Here is a 13,686-nt window from a genome sequence, read left to right on the forward strand (position 1 = left end):
TCTGAATTCATATTATCAGTCTCAAAGAGGGTAGGAGAAATGTAAGCAGGTCTGGATATGTCTTAGAATACTGCCATGTTGTTAAGCTGTGGAGGCCTCTGGTAAGTTCCATGCTCAGAAGATATAAAGAACAAGGCTCCACGAAAGTAACCAGTCAGGCTCTTTTTTTTTTTTTTTTTTTTTTTTTTTTAATAGAAGACAAGGCACTGATAGCAATGTACCAAAGTTGTACACTGTTTGAATGTACCAAAGTTGTAATGTGTCAACCAGAAAAGGCTTTGAGAAATAACTGATTTCAATTATGAATAAGTCTTGATTGAGCTTTTTACTTTTGGATATCAATCATAGGGCTTTTCTCATTTTAAGGTGAAATCTACTTAACAACATTTAATGTCTTAATTATATGAAAAACACACTTTCAATTTTCAGTTATTCACTGAAATACGTAAATACAAATAAAAGAATGAGTTTGTAATTTTATTATGGAATAAATTATATTTTAATAGTTTATATGCTTTCATAAATATATATTGTAAAATTATTGTTTATATGTTTAATCGAAATGCAAGTATAATCCAAATACATCAATTTGCTTTGGCAAATCAAAGACAGGATATTCTTGTGTTGGATAGAACCACCACTTACAAATATGTGCAATCCTAAGCACCTTTTGAGAAGGTTTTAGAGCAAGAAAATTGCTCCATGGTACTACAATGTATAAAATTGAGTGCTGAAAACTTAGTTACAATGATGGGAGTACTCTAATCCAAAAGTGGAATCTTCTACATAATATTCTATACAATATAGATCTTCTATATAATATTCTCACTAATTCACACTCATGGCATGAATTGATTTACTACCACTACTTGTTTTCTTCTTTCTATACTCCCAGTGAAGAGTGCCTGGAGTATCCGATGACAATATTACCTGATTAGGTACTAAAGTAGCAATGCCAAAAAAATTAAACCAAGTCATTAATAAAACAATGGAATTGGCACTTTAGTAGAATATGAAAGAGAAAGAAGAAGAAGTGAAGTAGATCTGATACTCCATGTCACTGTAATAAATTGGAAGGTTGGACACCTTCTTTCACTGTTGGTTTTATATTAGATATTCTATGACCTAAAAGACACTCAAAAATCTGTTTTCCAGCAGTTTTATAGGGGTTTAAGACAGTGCCTTTTACATTAATTACAAATAATTGTTAAGAGTAGGAAGTTCTAAAATTAAGACACTAGTTCAAAATATTACAGAGAAAACAAGGTTAATGACTAGATTCTGATTCAATCTTTCTTAATTTAGTTTAAATTAAAGAAACACAAATAGACCTTCTGTCTTTAAACAGTACTAAAATGGAACTGAAATGTCATGACCCACTCATAGAAGTAAACTGGGTCATTAGAAACATGTATTAAAAGAGCTAATTTAAGATATCACATCCAAAATTTCAAAGTCAACAAAGTATGGTAAGTATTCCAAGCTCTTCCATGAATGGCTAACATTAACAATCTCCCAGCTCTGAAGAAAGAATAATAATTTGCATAATACTCCAATGTGCATTTATTAATAAAAATGTTCATAGTGTTGCAAGTGTACTTTGGTTTTGTAATCATTCTCCTTGCCTTTATCAGGTAAAGGAGTCTCATATTCCTAGAACCTGTGGAAATCTGAGTAACTGTAAACATGTTTCATCCCAATTAGACCATTTCAGTGCTAAAATGACTTGACCTGACTTCACTACAGGAGTAAATAGCAAACAGATAGTAGAGTAGGTATGCAATGATTGCTATTTTAAAAACTCATGAATATCTCTACAAATACAGTGAAAAATGATATAAATTTTCAAGAAAGTGTATTGTGGTTCTTTGAATTTTCTTAATGAAGAACACACAGTGTTTATTAAAAATGTCACAAATATTATTTTTAGTATACACTTCAGCCTTAAAATTAATACTATATACTATTCAACTACAACGTCATTAGACTGATTTGTAGTTTGTATAATACTGGATAGGAGAAATTATACATTTGAATGAGTTGAGTATTATCTTCTTCCATATACTCACTCTGATGCCATGAATATATTATAACTTTGTGGAATTCATTTTATGTGGCTACAGTTAGAATTACTATATGAGACTGACAAAAACTAGGTTCATTATTTTATAATCTTTTCCATTTTTTTTCTTATCAAATTGATACCAAGTTTGATCTCTTAACTTTTCCTAAGATACTTTACAGCATGTTGCCGTTTAAAAAGCAAATTAAAAAAAAGCAAAAATGTAACTGGCTGCATGGTTGTGAAAAGTATAATGCTCTAAAGCTGATGATTTTGATTATGATAATACTGGTTTTAATGTATGATTTTCACTGTAATTTAAAAAATCTGCCTTAGATTATAGTCACACTTCATAATCAATTATTGGTATATTAATATACCAAGTACACTGTATTCAAACAAAACTAGTCTGAGAATCTGGGAAACTTTGGTTCTAAACTCAGCAATGCCCTTACCTACCAAAGGGATAATGAACAAATCATTTGACTGTTTCTTCATGTGTGAGATGAGAGGTTTATTAAAAACACTTGATGTAACTTACATATCTCATGATTTCAACCCAATTATAAAATTATTTAGAAGTAATGTTTTTAAATACATTATTGTGATTCATCACTTCCACCAAAGCTATAACATTTTATAACTGAGAATAGTAGTTATTAGTATTCTATTGTAGAATACCAGTTTGCATTATAGTGAAAGCTACATTACCTTCAAACCAATTTTTCTATAAACTTGAAACTTCCTATTTACCCCAGTGTCATTCCTGTTTTTTGTGTGACTGTTTCTAAATTTTGGCAAAGAATTTGAAGAGGCTGAAATAAGGCATTCTCATTTGGTTGGTTCATAAAGGATTTTACATCTCTAAAGTGTATATTAAATTAATCTGAGAGCTTTTTCTTTTTAACCCAATTCCATGATTATACATTTCTACTCCATACTTCCAACCTTTGTCATATCTGAATCTACATATCTCCTTTAGGAGTTACAGTCAATATTCATAGGAAAATGGTAACATTCCTGAACTAGGGAAAGTAACTGCTTACTACAGAGACCTGTGGTAGGCAAAGGACTGATGGAAAATCATATTTAAAGGAGTTAAGCAGATAAAGTGAAAACAATTCACCCCTTTATAAATGTATGAGTGCCATTTTGTAGTATAAACTTTTGGCTAGCAAACTATATTACCTGCCCATGGGTATGGTAAAATATGTATAGAAATACAAAAAGATTGAATTACACAATGAAATTCTCCTATACCTTTTGAACCCTTATCATATTATTGCTATATTAAGAACTGTGGAAACTGAATCCCAAACTTCTTTTCTGATATGCTATTCAGATTTGAAGGCTGGAAGTCAAGACCCAGGCTACTCTCTGCTTTTCAGCAATCCAATACTAGCAGAATTCTGAAAAGGTAGTTTCACCATTGCCACCCCTGAATAAAAAGGAAAGAGAATAGATGTCAGGTAATATCAACATCAGATGTCACAGGCAGTCATCAGGTTATTCTTTCAGCTGCTTACCAGTGTGACTCCTTTTATGTACCATAAGCACATTGGGCCCAATGCAAACCATGCCACAGACGTCACATTTCAGTTTACCATTCGGAAGCCGGATTCCTCCCTCGCCTTGAAGCTCCTGGACTTTCCTGTTGTCAGCCACCTCATTGCTCTCAATTAGGGGTTCTTCTAGGCTGCTACCCTCATCATGGCCCCTGATCTCATCTTCACGGCTCAGGGGTTTCCTGTCACATTCTTCATCACTCTGCATTTCTAGCTTTACTGAATTTGCTGCAAATTAAAAAGAAGAAATTTTAAATAATGCTATGTGCTTTCAGCAGTCTCCTTTCTACCCATTGTCATTCTAGTAAGTGGATGCACATGATATATTAAACAGTATACTACCTATCAACAAAGACCATGTTGATGTATATCATGCTCTATGGTATTTTAATGAAACTGTGTCATAAAAGCAAAGCTGGCTCAGCAAAGCTTTAGATAAAGAGACTGTCCTTTATTTTTGCCCACATTCATTTAACCCAAATATTTACATATTAACAAGTTATTACATAATTCTAGCATTGGCTTTTGAGTTTGTCACTAAAGCTACTCAGAGTGAGATATATGTATGGAAGACACAAGATTAAATATTGCCAAATTCACTGAGCCATGCCTCCTTTTAATTTAACAATCAACATATTCATATTTTCTACTTCACATCTGAAAACTTGTATAAACCCGCTTCTGAACAGGGCAAGAGAAACAACTCAAGATCTTAATCCAGCAAATGTCTTTCACATACGCAGGCAAATGTCCTAAAATCAAACTAAACACCAATATTCAGTTAAGAGCTGTGTAAATGCAGGTAAGGTTAAGTGCACAGACCTCATATGCTCTGAAGTTACTTTGCCATTATTTCTTCTATGAAAAAAAAAATCTCTATGGAACATACCAGTCTGGAAATCAGCTATTCTATCTCTAATGTATGCACACACAAAAAACAACAAGTGAGAGGAATGGCATAACACATATGTACACACTTGCGACGGTTAAGAAATTCAATGCCCTCTGTTTGCTGTTTTTGGATCATCCCACAGAAAAGTTGGAATTCTATTGGCACGGCCCTCATTCTGGACTGCTGACAGAGTCTTTTCAAAAAGCAGAAGCAATTTATATTAGTGTATATTAAATTTATATTAGATTTTTTTAATCCAGTGATCCTGAAAATTTCTTAAGAAATCACATCAAAGTTACTAAATGAAACAACTTTTCTGGTACTACTTGAACAGAGGAAATATTTTCATAAAAAGAACGGAATTTCTTTTTACTGCAGGTGTTTTCTTGGAGAAACCGCATTGTTTATTTATCATATTTGTCACTACTCATTGGGACAGGGAGTGTGATCAACAGGGCTCTTTCCCTGCTCTCTTTAGAGCACCCCTATTAACTAGTAGCATGGCACAAAGACACTAGCAGAATACTTTCGAATTAATTGATTTACTTAGAGTTAAGTTAATTACTTAACTTCTGAATCTTAGTCTTTCATTTCAAAGAGAAAATGAATTCAGATTACTAAATAAAGTTTGAAATAGTTTATATAGTAAGAGTGATGATGATCCTTAAATTCTTAAGGAACTCAAATTCTTTGTTCTCTATAAAATGGGAATAACAATGGTCTCACTTGCTATGGTTGATATGAGCATTAAATGAGTAAATATACCAAACATGTATATCTATTATTTTTCTCTGTACATAAAGAACTGTATTAATTGCATAAGATTTTTGTGCAGATTAATTAACTTTGAGTCTGTAGATTACAATCTCCAAAGGGATATGCATCCTTGCTGGATTCATCTTTTTTGGGGGTTGGGGTGGGGGACGTACTGGGGATTGAACCTAGGAGTGCTTAACCACTGAGCCATATCCCTAGCCCTTTTAATATTTTATTTTATTTTGAGACAGGGTCTTGCTATATTGCTTAGTGCCTCACTAAGTTGCTGAGGCTGGCTTTGAACTTGTGACCCTCCTGCTTCAGCTTCCCAAACTGATGGGATTACAAGTATGTATCACCACACCTGGCCCTTGGCTGGGCACATCTCTAATTTAGTCAACTATGCTGAGTTTTACTTTATTTAGAAATCAATATGAAATTATTGGTTTTTTTTTTTTTTAATATTTATTTATTTATTTTTTTAGTTCTCTGCGGACACAACATCTTTGTTTGTATGTGGTGCTGAGGATCGAACCCTGGCCGCACCCATGCCAGGCGAGCACGCTACCGCTTGAGCCACATCCCCAGCCCCAGAAATTATTGTTTTTCTAGAATAAGTAGGGACAATATTTCATCTAATTTTATATTTTCACCATGCTTAAAAATTTTGTAGTAAACAGGAGATTGTCAAGCAGAATTCACTGATTTATTTTACTAAACTGATTGTGAGTTTTACTGCCTTAAACTTACTTGTTTTATATGCTTAAGGAATCCATGACATAATAAAAAAAGTGAAATAATATATAGAATTAAAAATGAAAATTAAGTACTTTACTACACAAGAATAACAATTCCTCAATTCCTGTCTCAAAAAGCAGCTATGATCATAATTGTCATACTCAGAAGACTGAATTCATTTTTAAAAAATATTTTTTTAGTTGTAGATGGACACAATATATCTATTTATCTTTTTATGTGGTGCTGAGGATCCAACCCAGTACCTCACACATGTGAGGTAAGCACTCTACCACTGAGCTATAGCCCCAGGCCTAAATCCATTTTTAGATGTAATAGAATTCATTCATCTAAACTATCATTGGAAATTTAAGATTATTTGTCTTCATTACTGACATTCTTATACCTCAATTAACTATCAATGTGAAACTAGTATTTCACTAGTCTATAATTTTTTTTTTAAGTTGCGTGAAGTTGATCTTCTCTTGTACAATTTCGTTGTTCTTTATTTTTCCCCAAAATTTTTATCAAACATTTTGGCCATTTTTCTAGGAGGTTATCAGTCTTTACTCACTGAATTTAAACATTCTTTATATACAAGATTAGCATCTCTTAACATGAAAATCCCAAATCCAAAATACTCCCAAATCCAAAACTTTTTGAGCACTAACATGATGCTACAAGTAGAAAATTCCACAACTGACCTCACGTGATAGGTCATTGTCAAAACCAGGCACACTAAAAATAAGTGGATAAAATTACTTTCAGGCTATGTGTAAAGTTGTGTGTGAAACATAAATAAATTTCACGTTTAGACTTGAGAATCATTCCCCAAATATCTCATTATACATGCAGAAGTATTCGAAAATCCAGAAGATTAATATCAGGAATATTTCTGATCTTAAACATTTTGAATAGGGATTATTGAATCTATAGTAAGGAATTTATTCTTGTGTTTATGATATATTTTGCAAATATTTTATCTTTTTACTCATTACTCGTGGGTATTTTATGGCATATAAGCAAATTTCACATGTTGAATTTTTAAAGTTTTCAATTATGTCATTTGGGTTCCATATCTTGCTACAAGTAGGCTTTTCTACAAAAAAAAACAAAACAAAACAAAAAAAAGAATTGTTTTTCTGATAAGGAAGACTTTTCTACTCAATGAAAAATGCTATTGATTATACTATGTAGTGATGTACTTTATTTATAATTGTCATTTAAAAGACAAGTTGAGAATAAATAAAAACATGACTTTATTCAGCATGACTTAATACAAACCTGTGAGCAAACTATCCTACACATTGATTTCAGGTGATGTACTGAAATGTAGAAGCTTCACAGCAATGCCATTAGTTTTGTTTCTGAACTAGCCAGAGTTTGATAAGCTACAATTAATGAGCATAAAATTTACTTGGGTTCCATTTCAGAACTGAAGAAATAAATACATAAAAGCTTTTAAGTTTAAAACTACAGGCCTCTCAAATTTCAAAACAGCACAAAATTATGAGACTGTGACTTGACCTTACATTCTCTCTTTCCCTATTGAGAATATTATAAGAACAGGAAACAGACATGTATTAAAATGTCATTTTAAAAATTAATACATATAAAAAATACAGTTAGAATCTGCTATTCCTAGAGGAATATACTGGATGGAACCACTGTATTTAAAATAAATGTTTTTGGGTTTTTTTGCTGGAACTTTTTCCTGTACTTTAGGAATTATATATTTATCTAATTTATTATATGCTTTACCTTCTATTATTAAATATTATCTTCTATTAATATATTTCCTGTCCCAATATAGTAAATCAATAAATTATAACACATTGCAATATACATATCATAGATTATATTTTTCAAAAACTGGCAGTCGATATATAAACAAAAATCTCATAATAATTAATTTCCTTAAATATTGTTTTTAGTTGCAGTTGGACACAGTACCTTTATTTTATTTATTTATTTTTATGTGGTGCTGAGGATCGAACCCAGAACCTCCCATGTGCTAGAAGAGCACTCTACCGTGGAGCCACAACCCTAACCCACATGGTAATTAATTTTTAACCCAGCTCTCTGAAATTAGGTTGAAATTCTAAGATAAAAAGCAACTAATTAAATAAATTAGTCTTTGAATCTTAACTCTCCCATGATTTACTTTTACTATTGAAGAGAACCTAATTTAAATCATTAATGTTTAAATTCAAGTGTGTAGCATATTAAGCAAACCTTAAATTATAATTTATATATTAATAAAAGAGTTGTATTGTGACTATTTTTAGCTATAATACGTGAAGCTATTACAGCTCTTAATCATCACACAATAATATTCACAGTACTCTAGGTTTCAAGTCTTTAAAATTGAATTTTTAACCTTCATTATATGGAATTTTGTTTACAATTTGGTAATAGGAAAATATTCTCATAAATGAGTGATTTAATTCTCTTATTTATGTGGGAGAATGTATGAGCGAAATGAAATCTTGACATTTGAAATCTCAAAACAAAGAACAATTTTACAAGCTGTTCCTCTAATCTGAAATGAAGGACATAAAACTCAAGCATATCTGTGGGTATTTATACACATTAATATATACTGACAAGCAATGATGCCTTGACAAAAATAGCATTTTGTCAGAACAAATTATTAGCAACACTCAAGTTTATATATAAGAAGCTTTGAGTGTATTTCATGATAAGAAGTTCCTCGAGTATTTGGGGGCGGAAAAAAAGCACCATAATGTAAAGATTTTAGTTAACTGATCAATTTGCTCTGTTATTCAACACTGTAGTCACCAAAAAGTAAACTTCGAAGATATCTGAATATTTTCAATGAAGAAAAGAAAGAATTTTTGTTTTCTTAAAAAGGAGATGATATTGTCTACATTTAAAAACAAAAGTCCAATTTTAAGTTGTTATTGATTAAGAAAAAGTTACTTTGTACACAGGCAATCAGTCACTGATGATAATGATGTTTATTATACTTTCATTGTAAAAGCCCTTCTGTTTAGAACTTATAACTAGTAGTTACAGCAAATTTTTTAGTAGATTCTGAGGTTTGTGAACTTATGAAACAAAAGATTATAGTTAACAAGATAGAATTTTATGATCAAGTTTGCATATAAAAAATTTGAATATATTCCAGGGTAAAACGTTCCACATGTATGTTTAGAAAAATAGCATCATAATAAAAATGTGCTTATGAATATAAGCCTCCCCACTCTTCTTTATTACTTTCAAAATATTATTCATGAACATTAGAATTTAAACTTATAGGTCCCATAAAAATACATAGTAACCTCCATTTTCAAATGATACAACAATGACAAGAGGTAAGGAAACTTATATGGGAGTGTTTTTAAATAACTTTCAGGCCAAACAATCTTTAGCTATAAATTTTCTTCAGTAACTACATTCAAAGGCTTCATAATTATCGCTTCTAGATACATAATAGCAGGCAGATGGTTAGGCTAGACTTACATCTTATTCACTAGTGCAATATCAAATAAAGAAATAATAGAAGCACTTACACAGGTAGACAGTTATGTATCATTGAAAAATTGATACAATCCAAAAATGGAATAGGGCAAATTTACATTATTTTATGACACTCTTAAAAAATTTTCATTTCATTCAACCTGTGTTATAATGGCAATTTTATATGCCACCACTATTAAAAAAAATGTTGAAAACCTTATGGAATGAATGAAATGAAAAATAAAGTGTACAATGTTGATACATACACTTTTGGACCTTATACTTAACAGAACTCATCCTCCCAACCACTAAGAAACAAAGACAACATTGTATTCTCTTTAAAAATCATAGACAAGAGACTGGGGTACAGCTCAGTGGTAGAGCAAGCGCCTGTCTAGCATGCAGAAAGTCCTGGGTTTGATCCTAGCACTTCCCCCGATATAGAACCAGCAAATATGTATTAAATATATCTTGCTTGCCTACACTTTGCTTAAAATTTTAGGTTTAAAACTAAAAGATTTATTACCAACTTAAAAAAGAAAACTATATTAACACTACAGTATGCATATAGAAATAGGCCATGAAAGAGTTCATGAGTAAGAGTAGTGAACATCTGAATAAGGTATACAATTTAGATACATAATAAATTTATTGAACTGAAATGTGAAGAAGATTTTCCTTAGAAATTGAGAATTTTGGGGGCTGGGGATGTGGCTCAAGCGGTAGCGTGCTCGCCTGGCATGCGTGCGGCCCAGGTTCGATCCTCAGCACCACATACAAACAAAGATGTTGTGTCTGCCGAAAACTAAAAAATAAGTATTAAAAAATTCTCACTCTCTCTCTTAAATAAAAAAAATTTTACTTTACTATTTTTGATTCTCTAATTTTACCTGGAAAGACACCATATGATTTTGGCAACATCTGGCAAGTGAATTTTTTAAATAATACAAAAATAACTTGATTTTAAATTTTTGACAAAAACATTTTATATGCATGATAGAAAATATTAATTTTGAATTGTCAAATACAGAGAATAAATTGTATCTGCAAAATTGTAACTGGGTTTTCAAAAATAATTCTATTCATTTTTTGTCACCAAATTCTGGAACTATCATAGTAAACAGAACAGAAAATATAATTACTAAAATCTTTTTTAATTTATTAACTAAACTTTCTACAATTTAAAACTTATTACTTGACTCTACTAACCCACAAATTAGCCAAGTTTCCTAGCCAAGAAAACAGTACAGAGAAAATACAATTTATTTTCTCTATTTAAAAGGATATAAAACATAGTAATCATATAGAATATAAAACAGGCTTTTTATATTACTTTCTGTCAAATGAATGATTTACTTCTGTTTAGTTACCTAACCATATTTTTAAAATATTAATTTTGAAAGGAAGTTAATATTAAGGGAGTTTAAGAAATATTTGTTTCACAGTGCCAAATAAAAGGAAGCTGAAAAACCATACTGAGCAAATTGGAAAAAGGCCTTTTAGGTGTGACGTGTAAGTGGAATTTTATATGCTTGGTTTCTGTCATGTGAAAATTCAAGTGAGCACATAAGGGATTTTTATAAACTATAAGCATCAATTTGTCCCAGTCTGTGTCAGATACATGAAATGGTCTTATACACACTAACTGAACCAATACATCTATCTAATAATCTGTTGAAGTTGTATCTGCACTAATGTTTATTAGTACAGATTAGTGCTTATTTAAACTTTAAAAACGGAAACACCAAACATGATTAAATCTGTGTTAATAGCTCAGCAGCTGTTTAAATAATGTGTTAGAAAACCAAACTGCTTTCAAAACTCTGATGTAAAGTACAGTTATTCATTAAAAATCTATCAACAGTCTAAACAAAATCAGCACAGTCAAAATTATTTTAAGGTATATGCAAATAAATTTTTATATTTTCTTCAACAAAATTTCATGTAATATCAAACCTTTGTTCCTTTTAACTGTGGATAAATAAATGAATAAATCTTGCAGCTCCCTCACAACATCCTTAAACTTGATTTTGTAAAGGGTTGGACAAGTTCAAACCCTGGTGTAGTGAAATGCACCTGAGCCACTGGTCGTAGCATGCTAAGCCTGCTCATTGCACCACCTTCTGTTTTCTCCCCATTCCTTCTCCTCATCTTCCACTAGAGCTGGACTGTGTATTTATTATACCCACTGGAGTACCTCAGATCTAGGCAATACTAATTCTGAAATACTACTATTATTTCAAGAATAGCAGTAAAATTTAATCTGCACCTGAAGGCAGGAAACCTCTCCCTCTACCATGTAACTAGGTGAGGGACTTTAGGAACTTTATTTATCCTGATTCAGCTACTTGACCATCTAAAATATGGGGAAAAGTAACATCCGATGTCCTGAAAACAGTAGGCTAGACAGGATGATCGCTGTAGACAAAGGACTTAGGATCCTTCAACTAATAATACTAGTAATGAAAATAAGAGAAAAATAACAAGTTATAGCTTTTATGATTCATATAATATGTATTCTGCCTCATTTTGCCTCAGAATGATTAAATCACAGGTAAAGCGGCCATAGGTAACACATGGAACCATGATTAAGTGACTTTGCAAAGAATAGAAAGTAAATGTCAGCTTGATATCAACTCAAGCTGTTCGTCTCTTAGTCTACCCATCTTTCCATGAAACCATACGCTCTCCAATGAAGCAAGTAACCTGACATTAATGTCATATTTAGGACAAAAGTGAGTCATAAACAAATGGCTCTTGTCCATGAGTTGAAGAGGATACCAGGAATTTAAATCCAAAATGGTCGGACAAAAGAAAACTACTTTAAGTTTTCATAAACTGAACTACTAAGTTAATAGTTTCTATCAAAATGGAATGTACATCACATTTTTAAAAATCTAACCACTAATTTTTAAATTTTCTTTGGCCTTAAGGCAGAAGTAGGTATAAGAAGTATACTTAATTACTGAAGAATCAATATTCAATATTTTCCCTCCTTCCTCCCTTCCATTTTTCCATCAATTGTTTTATTCCTTGTTATTCTATGACTTATCAGTGTACATAAAAACAGCAATTTGAGGACTAAGTCAACATTGTCAATTTTAATCTCTAAACCAACAGTTTACAGAGGATGGCATTTCAGGACTTCTTTTGTGGCCAGGTTTTGAGTCTTGTGTCTATTATTGGTATAAAAGTAAGTCACACCTGTGAGCAGCTCACATAGCACTTTCTTTACATTTATAGATACCTTAAAAACAAAGTGTCCTCCATCTTTTCTTAAAAGAAAATGTAAAATTTAAAGAAAGTTAAAACATCTAACTCCTTAATGATATCCCATGATGCATGAAACCTTACATGGCATGCCCATCATCAAAACACACATCTAATTACACAGCACAATGGCACCACTGTAGCCCAAGGATGAAGTCTCTGTTTTTTTGGCAGACAACTAGTTCATGAGAATTATACAATGTGGTGAAAATAAGCCTAGTTTAAATAGAAATACCACAGGCAAACAACAGCCTATTCCTTTCTCCAGCCTGTAAATGAATGTATGACTTCATTTGCCAAGTCTTCAAGATTCATTATCAGTCACACTTATATAACTCCATTTTTTCACCTCTGTTTTTGCATGTTCTTGAGCCCCCGATGAACTCTCATCTGGAGCAATTTTAACAGTCTTCTAACTGTTCTGTCTTTTGCCATACTCTACCCTCCCAATTCATTCAGTTGTTAGATTCATGTTCTTAAAGCAGAGCTCACATTAGCAGTCTTGACATCTTCAATAACTACCCACTGCCTACAAATTACATACTGCTATATTATACCAACAAATATTGATGTGTGACTTCAGGATGTCCACAGTGTTGTCCCATCATATCCCTCAGTCATATGTCCTCATAGTCCTTCAGTTATTCATCTTTTCCAGTCAAACTGTTTTTCTTACTTTTCTCGGAAAACATCTTACATGTCTTTATTTTTTCCTTGTTCCAATTATTATTTTCTGAAATTCTTCCTCTATCTCTAGCAAAATAAACATGCCATTCAAGGTTTTCTTCTCTGCTACCCTACTCATGAATGTTTTCGGACCTCAACCTTTTTTCCTTGAAACTTATATTACCTTACATTACAGTGATTTCAATTGTGTATGTACCTCAGCTCCATACCGCCTATAAAATAAGGTCCTTGAAAGT

The 13,686-nt window shown here is 31.8% G+C and overlaps 1 protein-coding gene across 10 annotated transcripts in view; it reads right to left on the bottom strand.

Annotated features, from left to right (window-relative positions):
- The window catches only part of Ikzf2 (IKAROS family zinc finger 2), a 150,134-nt gene that overhangs the window by 50,273 nt on the left and 86,175 nt on the right, over positions 1–13,686 (bottom strand). For 9 of the 10 annotated variants that reach the window (XM_048808484.1, XM_048808482.1, XM_048808480.1 and 6 more), the window contains one exon: positions 3,589–3,855. In XM_048808484.1, coding sequence (XP_048664441.1) covers positions 3,589–3,855 — 267 coding nt within the window. The remainder of the gene's footprint in view (positions 1–3,588; positions 3,856–13,686) is intronic. The other variant, XM_048808486.1, reaches the window with a different exon arrangement.

The sequence above is a fragment of the Marmota marmota genome, unplaced genomic scaffold, assembly GCF_001458135.2.
Source record: "Marmota marmota marmota unplaced genomic scaffold, marMar, whole genome shotgun sequence".
NCBI lineage: Eukaryota > Metazoa > Chordata > Mammalia > Rodentia > Sciuridae > Marmota > Marmota marmota.